The sequence below is a fragment of the Falco cherrug genome, chromosome 12, assembly GCF_023634085.1.
Source record: "Falco cherrug isolate bFalChe1 chromosome 12, bFalChe1.pri, whole genome shotgun sequence".
Classification (NCBI taxonomy): Eukaryota; Metazoa; Chordata; class Aves; order Falconiformes; family Falconidae; genus Falco; species Falco cherrug.
In genome coordinates, this window is record NC_073708.1 from 28,464,618 (window position 1) to 28,479,966 (window position 15,349).

The 15,349-nt window shown below is 35.7% G+C and overlaps 1 protein-coding gene across 4 annotated transcripts in view; it reads right to left on the bottom strand.

Annotated features, from left to right (window-relative positions):
• The window catches only part of TUT4 (terminal uridylyl transferase 4), a 50,066-nt gene that overhangs the window by 20,739 nt on the left and 13,978 nt on the right, over nt 1-15,349 (bottom strand). For all 4 annotated transcript variants that reach the window (XM_055724635.1, XM_055724633.1, XM_055724632.1 and 1 more), the window contains exons 4-15: nt 14,581-14,697; nt 12,311-12,488; nt 9,672-9,760; nt 8,462-8,513; nt 7,604-7,673; nt 6,500-6,626; nt 5,382-5,501; nt 4,797-5,015; nt 4,490-4,664; nt 1,785-2,527; nt 1,107-1,257; nt 452-538 (exon numbers count right to left, since the gene is read on the bottom strand). In XM_055724635.1, the coding sequence (XP_055580610.1) occupies nt 452-538; nt 1,107-1,257; nt 1,785-2,527; nt 4,490-4,664; nt 4,797-5,015; nt 5,382-5,501; nt 6,500-6,626; nt 7,604-7,673; nt 8,462-8,513; nt 9,672-9,760; nt 12,311-12,488; nt 14,581-14,697 (2,128 nt within the window). The remainder of the gene's footprint in view (nt 1-451; nt 539-1,106; nt 1,258-1,784; nt 2,528-4,489; nt 4,665-4,796; nt 5,016-5,381; nt 5,502-6,499; nt 6,627-7,603; nt 7,674-8,461; nt 8,514-9,671; nt 9,761-12,310; nt 12,489-14,580; nt 14,698-15,349) is intronic.

Here is a 15,349-nt window from a genome sequence, read left to right on the forward strand (position 1 = left end):
TCTCTGTGCCTTGACTTCCATCACTGCAGTAAGGTATTTTTGTCTATTTTATAAAAGGCATGTGAAGATAAACTCATTAAAATTTCTAAGCTACTTAAAAGACTGCTTACTAGGCAACAAAATTACTTGGCCCACAACTAGATAGACTTCCTGGCCAGGGCCTATTAAAACTTTCTTTTTGTCCTGACTGCAATAGTCCTGTATCTGTATTATTACTCTTGCAGCTCTTCCTCCACTCTAAGAAGGAATTTCTAAGGACATTTCCATGGAACAGCACTGAGGGATGTTCACTTTAGAAGTTCTGCAAGATAGCTTTAAATACAGAAGGAAAAAGAGATGACACTGCTTTAAGCAAGGAAAATGAGCAATAATGAGACAAATTACATCTTCGTGCTCTGGACAACATGAATGAAGAAAACATTATGAAGAATCACTACCTACTGTTACATACCATTATACTCTTTTCGAATAAATCTTTCCAAACTTGCCAGAATTTGTTCTCTGTTTTGTTGCTCAGATAAAGGAGGAGATAACTCATCTAAAGTAAAAAGTTAAAACACAGTCAGATGTGACATTCAGCTACCTCAAAATATTTTTCAGCTAATTAAAAGTATTGGATACCTTTTTCCTTATTTTGTTACATTTACTTCCCTTGAATATGTGTTTTTCCGTTTTATGATACCATTAGAGTTGTTAGGATTTTATTTCAGATGTCTGATTTTTCTGCAATTCAAACACACATTGGCTTAGTGGGCAGCTGGCATCCAGCCAAGGTTAACCACAGCACCCAGAAGGAGCCACAGAATTTGATATAGACAAAACGTAGTTTTGCCCAGAGACTAATTTCTGAGAACATTACTAAATTTTACAAGCCCAGTGAAAAATCCTGCATAGCATCAGTTTCTCAAATCTGTTTTAAGAATTTGATATCATAATCGTGGTTTATATGAAAATAAGAACACTGATCAATTTATAGCCTAGGGTAACCTGGAAGAGCTTCTTCCCACTGAACTTACTGGAATACGTAATTTAACCCTACAGGTTTTATTTTTTTCCAGATTACAGATCACAGTTTACAGTGGAATACAAACACTTTTCCAACTTACCAAAACATCTTTTACACACTATATCAAGTATTTCCCGAAATCTGTCAGTCATTGGTGGTAGTGGTTTTAGATCAATTTTCTTGAAATCCTCTGGGCAGTCATTTTTGGAATGTCCATCCCGTTTGCAGATGCTGCATACTATAGTTGGTGGCTTTAGGGGGAAGTGCACAAATGCAATTTTACTTACAAGGTAGTTCAACAGACCTAACATTTCCATGTAAAGCATGCAAGCAAGAACATTTAACATATGACCAGCAACTGAGCCTCTAAAAAGAACAGAAGAACATGGCTCAATAGGCTGCATTTAGTTCTCACAGTGCATAAAAGCAACTGGAAATTCTACAAGAAAGTAGGACAGGAAGGGGACAGGGGCAGGGGAAACACAAAAGAACAAAAAAACAGAACCTAGGATTTGTTTGGTTGGTTGTTTTGTTTTTTGTAGAAATCAGAAAGCTTTGCGTCAGATGGGGACAACAGCCCCTCTGATCCAAATGACTTACAGGTTTGGTGTTTTCCAGTCTTAAGTAACAGGTACTCTAAAAAGGCTGGAGCTACCATTCCTAACAGAGACTGAAACAATCACTGGGAGAATCCCATCATCCATCCACCCTTAGTTTAGTGATTTAGAAGTAAAAGCCCACTAATATATGACCAGCACTGCTTAAATACACAGCTTACCTTTCCTGAAGTAAAAATAAACTTATCAAACGCATAATGCATTTCTTCTGTAGAGAGTCTGCCTTCATCTTTGAGATCATGAGCTTCCACTGTTGCTTTGCAGTTGGGCGAGGTAGCTGGTGTGCCAGTGCACTTACTCTTCTGAGAAGACTCTGTTACCAAACTCTGTCTACTTTCAGCATCAGAAAATTCGTTACTAGAATTTGTGTCATAGGGCTGATGTTCACTACAGTTACAATGGTGGCTTAACTCATCTTCTGTTATACAAACTGAAATTTCTAAATCATCCCTCTCTTTTAGTGATTTTTGCTTTAATTCACAGCATTCATTAGAGACAAGGGATAAAGCTTCTTCTTTGTCTTCATCATAACTAGAGTCCAACGTTGAAAGTAGCAAAGGGTCTATGTTCTTGGAAGTACATCTTTTGGCTACAGCTTCTACCACTTCATTACATTCAAGTTCGTTCTCTGGTACGTTACATCCACTTGCTATATTTTGTTTACCTACACCTTTTTCCCCTTGTGGAAGGCAACAGTTGGCTACAGGCTCTTCAGATCTTGTGGATTTCTTATTATTCATTTTCCCTTTTTCTTTTTTCTTAGTATCTGGCTTGGATTTAATCCTATCTTTACTTTGTGGACATGCAAAATATTTATATGCTGTCCTAAAACGCTCCAGGATGTACTCAAATACCATCTGGCTATTTAGACTTCGTGCAACATTCCTCTTTAGTGCAAAAGGATCTAGGAAAAAAAAAAGAACAATTTAACTAGTAATCTTTAATTTCTACATTTCAGTAAAGCAGCTGAAATACCTAAGTTATAATACAGCAGTTAAAAAGAGATTCTTATAATATAATCCAGAATTGTATTTGGATATACTTAGAGAATGTAGGGCCCACAAGGTTTTTTTGGACTTCTTCCATACAAAACACAACACGTGTGGCCATGAATGGCTGGCTATCATAAACAACTCTAAATAGCGTTATTTTAAAAGAAAACCACAGGTATATTGTACCATTATATTACTGTCAATTTCTAAGCTAGAAATGAAAATTAACATACAAAAGTAAAATAAACATAGCTCTGCCTGAACTTTTTTCCTTCACTGAAGGAGGATTTGCATTTTCCTCAAGAAATTAATTTCTCTAAGCATAACATTAGTATTATAAGGATTATATGAACCAATCTCACCAGGTTTCATTCTTAGTCCTTCCTAGCGATTTCTAGACCAAACATGTTTTCCAAGTAAAAAGAGCACTTGCATAGTTGCTATAAGTTTGCCTGGGAAGATAGTATCAAACTGAGATTCTGTTACTTCACAATTTCAGTTACAAACTTAACATTAAAAAAACCCACCAAAACCAAAAGCAAAAATGAACAACGAACATAAAACAAACAAACAAAAACAACACAAAAAGACCAATAATAGCAGGTATCAGAACCAGAATAAAATCTGCTTTTTAAAATTATTTCCTGTTTCTTCCTCAATAATTTGCCCTTTTGTCTTACGGTTTTCATTTCCCACATACTGAATAAATGTTACTGTAGTTTTAAAACTCTCTAACTAAAAGTGATTGAAGGAAAGAATTGTGAGAGGAAATTAAAGCCACAGCAGTGATCTCAAAATGTACTACTCAACATGTGCCTCACCAATTCATTGCTTGTTTTCTTCCTTTCTACTTCTTGCACCTTACTGACTTGCCCTTCAATATACCTTTCTCTGTATATATACTCGTACTGTCTTTATGATTCTCTGACCTATTTCTCCTTGTCCTCTCCATCACCTCATGTGTGTTCCAGAAAAGCTAGCTCATCAACATCTCTAGAAAGTGTTCAAAAGTTATCTATGCATTTATAAAAATACCACCTTAAATGGTTTCTTAATCTTCCTCAAATACCCAGTTTCTCTATTCTTAAGGCCAATTCAGACTGCCATGCACCGCTCTGTGACTTTCCTTGTGAAGTATTGTTTACTTATTTTTCCGTGTTGAGGAACAGAAATAAAGACGTTTTCCAGTTATAAAGAAGTAATAGACAAAATTTTCTTTCTTTCTCTCCCCAACACACATAACGCAGGCTATATGTTCATCACCAAATTCATACGGTCTCACTCCCTGAAGAAAACAATTCCCTTCGCAGGATATGCAGGCCCTGAAGGATTGCCTATGACATGACATTCAGTTTCACAGTGTGGAAAAACTACCAACAGGGAAAGGGACAAGGAAGGGTGCTGGGGGCGTGGGTATTACTTTGATGGATTTGCTCCAGTTCACTGATCAGAGGTAACCTCTCTGCATTACGAGTCAGAGGAAACAAACTGATAGCTGGTAAGACTCAAAATACATTGCGGTTTTTGGAAACGCAGCTACAGGTGCTGAAAATTCATAATATCAGAATTATTAGAAAGGAATGAATAGTGGTTTCTAGAAAGAATGAAACATATAGAGATAAGAACAGAATGTAAGAAACAAACAAAATTACACTTTGTATTTCAAGGACCAGACTTGCAAAAAGTAGTACTAAACAGAAAATCTGTCTTTAAACAGACTAAATGCTGACAAAATCGAAAAAAATATTTTACTTTCTCCTCCAATTATTGATATTATTTATTTTCTAGACTTCTTGTGACAAATCTGGAAGTATTAGGTAAATAAAGATAATAATGCAGGACAACTACAGAACCAGAAAAGGGTATTATCCTACCTTCAATGGCTATTCGCCTTTTAGGCCAGTTTTTATTCTCTCTGGTTAAGAGTTCTTGTACCCGTATGCTGATGACATATTCCTCCAAAGCAAATTCCAGTGTGTAAAACTTCAACAGTTCTAACCACAGTTGCCCCAGTGAAACTTGGTGAGGAGTTTTGAATGCTAAGAGAGACTGAAAGACATGAACAAGAATGCAGTAAGAAATTAAAAGTTCCGTATTTTTTTTCCCTGGTTCCACGTTTGGAGATTAAAACAGGGATAAGAGATAGAATATGGTTTTAAGTGAAATAAAACCATGACTTACATTGCCATGTTTCTCCTTCGCATTACTTTGGTTGTCCACTTCTGAGCTTGTTACCTTCTTGCCACCACCTTTTTGTTGTTCAACTTTAGTTTTACTTTCTGCTCCAGCTGAGTTTTTTGCTGCACCATTTGTTGGTGGTTTGTACTCCCACCGTACAAACTCCTCTTCTATACCTTTCAGCTGGTGGTCATCTGGCCTCTTTGAATCAAAGCCTTCAATCTAACAAGAATTAAAAGTATCTCTGAAACATGACTGTATGTAATTAGACAACCAAAAGTTTTCAACAAAAGGTAACACTGACAATTGTGCTATTTATCCTTCCCAAGAATAACTGATGTCAGAGAAATAAATTCAGAAAATTAAGAGAAGAAAATGTTGGCCTCTTCTCCAAAATACAGCATGACACAATTGCACAGGCTATAGCAGCTGCCTTTTCATCAGGAATCAACTGTGTGAGGGTTAAGTCCCAGTGTTTTATTTACAAATTTCTTAGGCCCTTAAAGTTGCACATTTTATGACCTTGTAGAACACAAAAATAATGTCAGCAATGTAACAGTAAGGTTACTATATCACCAAGTCACTTACCCAGTTGCCCAAATAGGATGGCAAAATCCGTGGTTTCCTTTGTTGAAGAAAAAATATCACCATTAAGGCAAAGGAATACGAGGGAATCCCACCTTCAGCCTGACAGTCAATGTGACAGAGCTGTAAGAGAATAAATCATTAATTTTCTGACGTAACAGAAGCACTTTAATTTAAAATGTATTATAAAAGGACAAGTATTAAAGAAATGTGAAATACATGCTAGACAGAAACAAAAAATCCTTTATCTCAGAAACTGCAAATGTCATGCCTATCCACATACAGAAAAATGCAAATTACTGTAATTTGTACAGTGCCCTAAATTATACTATTATGTGTTATTCTCTTCGCTTTCATGACATTTTGTGATTGTGAGACACATTTATGTTCCTATCTAAAATTTCAGTCAACTATCAGGTATTTGTTACTATGTAATAGTTCATGTATGGAGATGGGGATTCTATGCATCTGGTTGTAATCTGACACTCATCTCTTCTATGGAAACTCGAGATACGTGATCCACATATTAGACTTTGAGCAGTTCTTTGTAGTTTCTACTGCTCCTACTTAAATATTGTACAACAGGATTTTTTGTAAAAACACCTTGCTAAATCAAGTAGCAATAACAACAACCATGCAATAAAGCCAGGACATTTTAAGTCAAGTATGGCCTGGCAGAAATTTCAGGACTGAATTACAAGACAGTTAAACACTGGCTGTGAACATTATAACTTGGTTCCCGTGATCACTGTTGACATCCATATGAAGTACAGCAGGGTATGACAACAGACCCTTTTTAGTGCAAGTTAACTTTTTTCAATGTAACCTCAGCAACAGGAAGTTTGCAAGACCCAACTGCTGTGAGGCTGGTTTTCAAGGATCAGTTAACTAGTTTTAAGTAACTAGTGTAATAACTTGCTAACAGAATAGTGGAAGCTTCATACATATTTACAGTTTCACATCAAAATCTTCGGTCTCATTCTGGCCTGTTAAGGTAAGAGGTGAATTATGACATGAAGTTCTTTTCTACAAACATGTTCATGGTATATTATACATTACATTGTATGTAGTGCTTAAAAAGAGGAAATAAACATAATTATCCTCAATATTTATAAACTTACTCTAGCCCAGTAGCGGAAAGCCAAAACCAAGGGAATAAGGACAGGCTCCAGTTTACCAAGTGCAGCCAGCAGGTCAGTTGTAAGGCAAGCCACATCATTTCTAGCACTTACTTTACATGTCAAACCACTGTAATTACAAATGTAAAACAGATAAAAAGAGTTATCACCTTGTGTATACAGATGATGCTTGGGGTGGGGGGAAGGTGGGTCATCATATCCACCATACTAAAAACATGCATCAGTGTCTCCCTATGTAAGAACCTGAACTTTTAAAACAAAAGCTACAGAATATAATCACATTTTCTTTACTCTTAACTCATCAGTTGGATCTATAACTTACCGAAGTTCAATTCAGCTAAAAACACAAAACAGCATTATGAATTTGCTCTAAGTTCTACCATTACTTAATTGTGCAGTCTTACACAACTCAAACTCCATGTATCTTCCACATACCAATTAAATAAACAAACACTTCAGGCCTCCTGCATATTAAGACTTGGTAAGTCTACAAAACGGCTTCCCTAAAAACTTCTGTTTTGCTTCTCAAATAATTATATCTATTGTCTTAGTACTTACTAGGCATTTGAATAATCTACAAACACAGGAAAAGATACACCCACCCTTGTCACATTTACTATTCTGGAGTTTCAAGCACATACTTCTAGCCAGTCAAAGCAACCTGGCCATCACACAGCAATCATGTTCCATTTTGGAGGTTGCCACTTCTTAGGAATGCACTGAAACTGTCAGGTGATCTGTCCTTTCTGGCAATGTGTATTATGTAAAATGTTTTTAAAGTCTTGGATTAAACTGCTCGCAGAAATTTTAAGTATCAACTGAAACCCATCCCACTCTGCCCCTACTTAACTTAAAGTAGAACTGGTATTTTCAGACTCCTACAACTAACAAGCTCTATGAAGTACAAAACCAAAGCTAAGCTTTTTTTCTAGATGGTATTTTTCTGTATGAGCAATTCCATTTTTACATGGATGTTAGCTAAATGTTACAGTAATGCTTCTTGTCAGGAGTGCAGGCAAGCAGCTGTTATGAACAAGCACAGCAGAAATAGGTATCTCATTAAAAATCCTTTTCAGTGACATGTACCTTTTAACATCTTTGCAGAAGACAACAGGAACTTTTGCATGGAAATCTGACTCCACATCTGAGTAGACAGCTAAGCAAGGAGAAAAAAAACCATGCTGTACAAAAGTCTTTTACAGTTTTCCCAACTGTGTCTTTAAAGCTATTACATTTATACCACGCTTTTAAGAACAACTCAAATTAAGTGCTGCATAGTATGCATACAGTATGCAGTATTTTCTGGTTACTTTTGATGGTCACCACAAGTATCACACAGCCAGAAAGAAGAAAAAAAAGAAAAGCCTCCGTCAGGAAACTGAGCTGGTATCTCTTCTAGAACCTTTCTGTCTTTACAACATTTGAAAGACACAAGGTTGAATCTCTGACAAACCATTGGGATAGTTTGAAAACCCCTTATGGAGCTGACCTATCAAAATTTCCCGAAGGATCAAAAATGCTATGCTACTTGTGTCACTTGGTTCAAGATGTGCAGGTCACAAGGTTAGGTTACTTCCTGACAGAATAAGGAGGCAACAAGTTTCACAAGTTTTGTAATAGTTCTCACTGACACTCAAATGGACATGGAAACTGGCTTTCACATTTACTGCTTATAATTCCTCCTTCAAAGTTAAATATTTTTTGATCTGGCATCCAACACTATTACCATAAATTCTGGCAATCTGAACTAGACTGCCTGGGCTGCCACTCTCCTGCTGCAGGTTCTCATCTCTCACACAAGCACTGGTATTCATTAAAACAGCTCAGATACAAAAATGGATTAGTTTTCAACTGGAGTAAGTTTACAGACAAATTAAGTGTAAATACAACTGAAAAGCAGTTGGAATGTTAATTAAACAGAAATGAGATGCAACTGAAACTCACCACTGTTCTTCAAGATTTCAAGTACCTGTATCAGAACATCTGGTTGACTCATCTAAAATGAAAAAAATAGAGGTTACATTATTCAGACTAACCTATTTTATTTTGTTTAAAACTACTTAAGACTGCACAACTAGTAACACTCTGTTCTTTCACAAAATGAAATAATTTGTCAGTATTAATTAAAAAGTTAACAGTATCTGTCTGCACCATGAAAACAGGTAAACGCATTAGCCAGCTTTCTTTAAGCCTACAGCCTTTTTAGTTAATACTTCTGTTCTAGTTCCATATTAACAGACTCCATAAAGTTAAAACAAAATACTTGCCACATATTCAACAATTTCAATGTCAACATATGCCACTAGACATGCACAACAGTAAGAATTTAACATCAGTACCTTCCTAAGGGTTTTAAAAGGTTATAATTTCTAAATGTGTTTTCTTTCCTCCCCAGAAACCAACTTAAGTGTTTCAAAGATAAGATGTTAATAGTTCTAAGAAAAGCTAAAAATCAGCAACCCTTTGAGCCTTTGTGAAAAAGTGACAATTGTTTTAAAAAGGGCTCTGTTCTGCTTTCTAACTGCCATATCATTTCAAAGTGCTATGTGTAAGCATCTGCCTGAAACACATATCTTGAATTCCACCATAACACATACAGTCAAAAAAAAGAGCAAGTTCAGCAGTTGTGCCTGTAACAACGTGTGGCTAATATCACACACTAAATGTGAACCAACAACTTCAATGTTTAAAAGCAAGTTACACTGCTCTGCAGGAATTTTGCACCCCAGTAAACTGTGAACTGGGATGTGACATTTACTTGCAAGTAACTGAAACACAAAAAGGAAGATTGTCACTTTTAGCCCCACCTTTAAAAGGGTGGGTTGGGGGTGGGAGGGGGAATGAAGACCTACAAGTTTTACAGTCTGAATCACTAGCACATAAAAGCACACTTATCCAGAGTCAATTATCTTCATATTGCTTCAATGCTTACTCAGAAAATTTTTCAAAAAGGTTACCATGTTTGTCCAAAAAAACAGAACTGAAATTATCTACCAAGCAATAAAAACTATCCACTTGATTCAAAGCACATCTGACACCAAATCAAAGATTATATGCTTTGTGTTATTCTAACACCATAGGCCAAACAGAAGATGAAGGCAACGGCCTTGATTCAATAAACAGTCTTAGTTAATAAAAAATAATATCTACACACCTTAGGGGGGAATTTGATATCAATATTAACATCACTGGTCTTAAAAGCGAATCTAGTTAAACAGGAACCATACATCCTCAGTGAACAGTCTGGAAGAGAAAGAACAATTATTTACAAGCTAGTAAATAAATTATTCTTTAATGGACGATGCACACCTTGCTTTACATACCGTACCTCCCAAATGGTACTCCAAAATTAATTAATATTGAACCACTTTCTCACTCCCGTGAAGGCTAGTCATTTCCATAACACAGCAGCACAGAAGACATATAATTCAAATAGTGTAATTACCAAATATCCAAAACTTTTCAAGCTGTTTTAAAATATTTCTGCAATACAGCTTTAGTTTTGTTCGTTCTTAATATAAAATGAAATATAAAATAGTAACTGTCACCATCTCAGTGCAGGATTTTATTTAACAGCTTTTGTTAACTACAGCTTATTTCGCTTCAGCAGTTAGCCAATTATAAAATTCCTTGTTGGCTCATACACTTTTGTCAAAATTTTTTTTATATGTGCTACAATCTGCTAATTTCAATAGCAAGTTCCAATGCACAATTCATTACGAAACATGCATATAAAACATAACTTCAATATAATCCAAGACACAAAGTACAGTATCCATGTAGTGGTTTTGTACTTAATATTGTTCCTTACTGCAAAGATGTACAACACATCTAAACTAATCAGAAAGTAACTATTCAGTAATAATATCATGAGAAATGTCATTCCACTCCATAAAGAGTAATTTATCCCACTTCATGACATAAATTTTTAGATGAAAACTTTTCTGTAATATATATTAGGGCTCTGACATATTTATGTCAGCTGAAAATCAAGACTATGCTCAGTCCCTTCCAAATCCAACACTCAAGTAATAATTTGCTTTGCTTTGTCTTATGCTAATATACCATCAGTGGAAAACTCAACAGTGTGTCAGAAAAGAAGTTTGCACTAGGAGCCACATATGGCAATACTAAAGAGCAAAGAGATTAGCAAACCTCCACCCTACAAAGCCCTATTCTGTTCAGCACCTTATGTTGAAGCATACATTTAATGTAGCTCCTAAAACTAAAGCTACTCATCCTGCAGCAAACAAAATCTTTCTTACTACTGTATTCTCATAGACCAAAGAGAAAAAAGAAGTTATGTCTAAAATAAAAGGACCGTTTAGAATATCAACCCAGTTTCAATATTAAGTTTCATTCAATTAATCAAATTCAAGATTAAGTAAAAAGTTTGAAAATGTAGTTTTTGTCAATGAGATTAGTATCTCCTTCTGTTCAGATTCATTGAAAAACAAACCACTGCATAAAGTCAAAATTACCATGGCTCCAAAAGTCAGCTCTCAATCTCCCAGTGTATTAACTATAGGAGATGATGAGAAATCAGTGTAAAGATGCAAATATCAAATATTATTGTATTGTTGTATTACTTACATTATTTTATTTTCCAGTATCAGTATAAACTGGATTTGAATGTTTAATGTTCTATTGAAGTAACACACTGTACTTCTGAAGGGGGAGGAGGGGAAAGACTATAATTCATCTTATCTAGACAATTTTTACAAACTCTATTAATGCACTGAACTTTAATTGACCCGCTGAAGCAGAGAAAAGGGACTAAGCATTTAACCTACTCAGACTTTTTTTTTTTTTTAATCAACATAAAGCACTCAAGGAAAAGGCAGATAAGGTATGATATTTATACGTAGGTAAATGTAGTATTTTGACCTATTTAAGACAGTTCAAGGGACTCTGGGAAGCTATAGTTGATCTCAAAGTACACCTCTCCTCACTTTAGGACCCATTAACCATAAATACACATGAGAAGAAATACCTGTCAAACAACAACCCTTGTTGATTTTAATGACTTGTTTTAATGAACAGTTACTGATTAGTACCTGCAGACATTTTAGATCACAATTAAGCACTGAAAATGTCGTATATTACCTGCAGATATTTCAGATCACAATTAAGTACGGAAAATGTCTCATACGCTTGCCAAAATCACTCATAGCAGAGGTCCAATTTTTTTTCCCCTCAAACTATGCTTAAGAAAAATTGCCTTATGCAACTTTTACCTGCCCTGAAAGATGTTATAAACAACTGAAGGACTATCAGGAAAAAAACACATTTTAAACTCCTCATTTCCCCTTCCTGCTACATTTGTATTAGTATGATTAAGTGCACTTGGGGAAAAAAGTAATCTCTACTTTAGCAGCCACAGATATTCAGTAATTCTAGGTAAGGTATAGGTGGAAGGGTTTGTAGGACTAGAGCCTGAAGAAAATGCACAGTGGCTGAGGCTTCAAACACGACCAGGAAGGAAACATTTCATGCCATGGAAATTTCCAATCTTCATCAGAAATCACCACTTTAAAGAGGACCAATAGCTTCAATAAACATACGCCAAAAAGAAGCACAATTATATTTTCCTCTTTTTGGAGGTCTCTTAGGTCCTTTTAAATCAACCACCAGTCTGTACTAAAATGCCTGTATATATTAATATTGTATAATACAAAGATATATTAATCCCAAATGCATTAATTCACCATTATGGAAGGTATCAAAATCTGTGTAAAAATTAAGACAAAGGAAAAATTTTCACCTAAAGAAAATGGAGAATACTGTGAATACCTGGTAAGGGTTGTTGAATAATTTTCTCCATCTCATTTACAATTTCCTGACGAATTCTGAAGTCATCATCTGATATGCCTTGTTCATTTGCTGCCTCGATGAGTGCAAAACTCAGAGCAGCCAACTGTGCAGAAGAGGGGGGTGGGAGTGCACGCAGCTCATTTTCTTCTTGTTTCTCCTGAATAATTGTTGGGTAATAAAAGTTAAAACCGGTATTTTAAGAGAAAAAAGTTATCTCATACTACTGCATGTTTGCTGTTTGTGTTCTTCTATTGACATGGTGTCCGGACCAAACACTTTCAAAGGTAGGAACCCTGCCTGCCTAACTGGCAAATGTAGTTAGCTTACAGAAATGACAGTAGATGCTCAGTGTTTAAGAGAGTATGTTGTTTCACAGCTGGCAACCAGAGAGGAAATCTGCTGTGTTACATTCCTGAACCAAATTTTCTGACAGTTCTGAAACAGATTTCATCGAAGGAAATGAAAAGCTGTAATTGTTCGTACATAATAAAAGTAACTGAGCTGAGAACGTTTTTCTAGAGTCACACACATTTTTTCCAGAGCGGATTTACTTGAAGAAGATATCACAGGCAGAGAAAGTATTCCTAGTTCCAAGAAATTTTGAGTCCCACTGCTGCCTTAACAGCTGGTGCCGGAAAGTGCTATTTTTAGTGCATCAAATTATAATCAATTTAATCCAACAGCAAGAAATACGTCAGATGCATCGTCATTTAGGAGTAAGTACAACAATCACTTGTTTTACAAATTCATCAACTACATGAAATACGTGACTGATAACAGAAATAAATAATAAACAGAAAATAATTATACACTAAGAAAACACAATCCAGTATGAGATCGCTTGGTTAGTTCTGGCTGCATCTCTCAACTCTTCTGTTCTTATCTGAACAAATTTAGTATAAGAAAGAATATGTGCATTTCTAACGGGCTGTGGTTTTTTCAGTGTCACTGCTTTCAGGTTTTTCTTGAGTAGGGAAGCCACCGCTGCTACCAAGCTTATTTGGCAGTCATGTGTCTCATAGTTAGAGCTGTAAATAGGTATATTTCATGAAGTAACATTTACACAGTTACATACCTCTTATCACTGTAATGTGACACACTACATAAAGCTATTTGAAAACAAGAGTTAAAAACTGAAACAGCTCCCTGTCCTCTAGTATTTCCAGTCGGTGGTAAAGAAACCTCATTCCTCAATTCTTATCTCCATGCAGATGAAAAGCATGGTACAATATCAAACATGGCGCGGGTTCGTTGCCATTTTATTGATTTTTTTTCCCATGATGCAATTTAGCAGACAGCAAGAGAACCAGAATCCTTTACCAATAGTAACTGAACATAATATAAAAACATTACTTTCTGAGACGTAATGGATTTATGGCATTCAGGGTCTTCTAAGTGATGGCTTGCATATATGTAATTAATGTTCTAATTCTATCAAACAGAAGTATGGTAAGAAATACATGGGAACAGGAATAAATCATTGATTGAATTCTGGGGAATGGTTGTACGAAAAGTAATTTTAACCATCTGAATCACAAAGCCCTACATACTGGGGAATTTGTAGCTATTCATCAGCATTTACAAAAATGGGTTGGCAAGAAAATCTGTGTGCCTTTTATTGGATTTCATGCATGTAGCAGCTCTTCAAAGCAAAGCAAACAGTAACACCATGGTATCTGATAAAGAAACTGTTTTTCTCTTTGAATTCCTTAGAACTGTTTTTCATATTAAACACATGCATAAACCCAGGCAGATGATGAGTGACTCAGGAACCGCATCCCTCCCTACTCTAACTCTCTTTTTGTAGTCTATACATACTATTCACTCCGCCCACCCATCACAGAAAGGATGTAGATAAAAACTTGAAGTCAGACAAAAGAGAACAGGAAAAAACCAACATCCCCAACCCCACCTCCAGTCCCTGGAGGTCTTGCTACCAATGATACTATTTTGGGGCGAAACAGAAAAACTAAGTGTGTTTCTCACCTAAGTTACTTTGCATTCTGTTACTATAAGTATGATGAACTGTCCACTACTCAGAGACAGATCATCAAGCCATTCTTTGCAAACAGAAAACAAGAAACAGAAATTTGTGGATCTCTGCTCAGCACATAAACTTTCACCTAAATGAAGATGACCAAAGAAAACATACCACATATGATATTTTTTCTTTAAAACAAAACAAAACAAAAACAAAAACAGAAGGAAGAAAAAGAACAAAAAAATCAGTCAGAATTTTATTAACTTACCATTATATTTTTCTTATGACGTTTTTCTTTAATATGCTTGTGAGCTCCCTGGATATTTTCAATGTGAACTAAGCAGAGCTTGCATAGATACTGACAGTTGGTGTATTCTGGGGAGCGCTGAGGAAAAATGGCCATAGATTAAAAGAAAATGTTTCTGCTAATAGTGTCTGAAAAACTCAATTCTTTGAATAATAAAATGTATTTAACAATTATGTAACACTTGCAATATCAAGGCGCTTTGCAAACATTAAGTAATCTTCAAAAAATACAGCAGAAATGGATTTTTACCCATATGACAAGTGGGGAAAGCACGGAAAGGAAGTGAGATGACTTGAATATTATACCTCTCAGTAAATTTTAGTGAGGCAATATTAAGACTGAAGACTTTATGCCTCTTTAGGCTGACCTAAAGGCCAGTAAGCCATTCCTTTGTCAGCTCAAGCTTTTAATAACTATGGATTTATTAAAACTCGGCACCTATCCTCTCTTCTCTGATGAGAAAATGGGAAGTATTCATCATATTATCTACTATACATATTATGACAGATGGTGTTGCCGTTTGGCTAGCATATTCACAGCGTCCTGTGCAAGTACCCGCATTTTTTGTTCTATTAAAAAAGGCATGGCTGGCCAGCAAGGAAGAACATACCAATGACTGTACACTGGGTAAGGTGGGATCCTCTGACAAGGTTAAGATTATTCCATTTTGATGAATAATTTGGGATGCTCTGAATTGAAGAAACATGCAGGGCAAGAATCGCTTTCTACA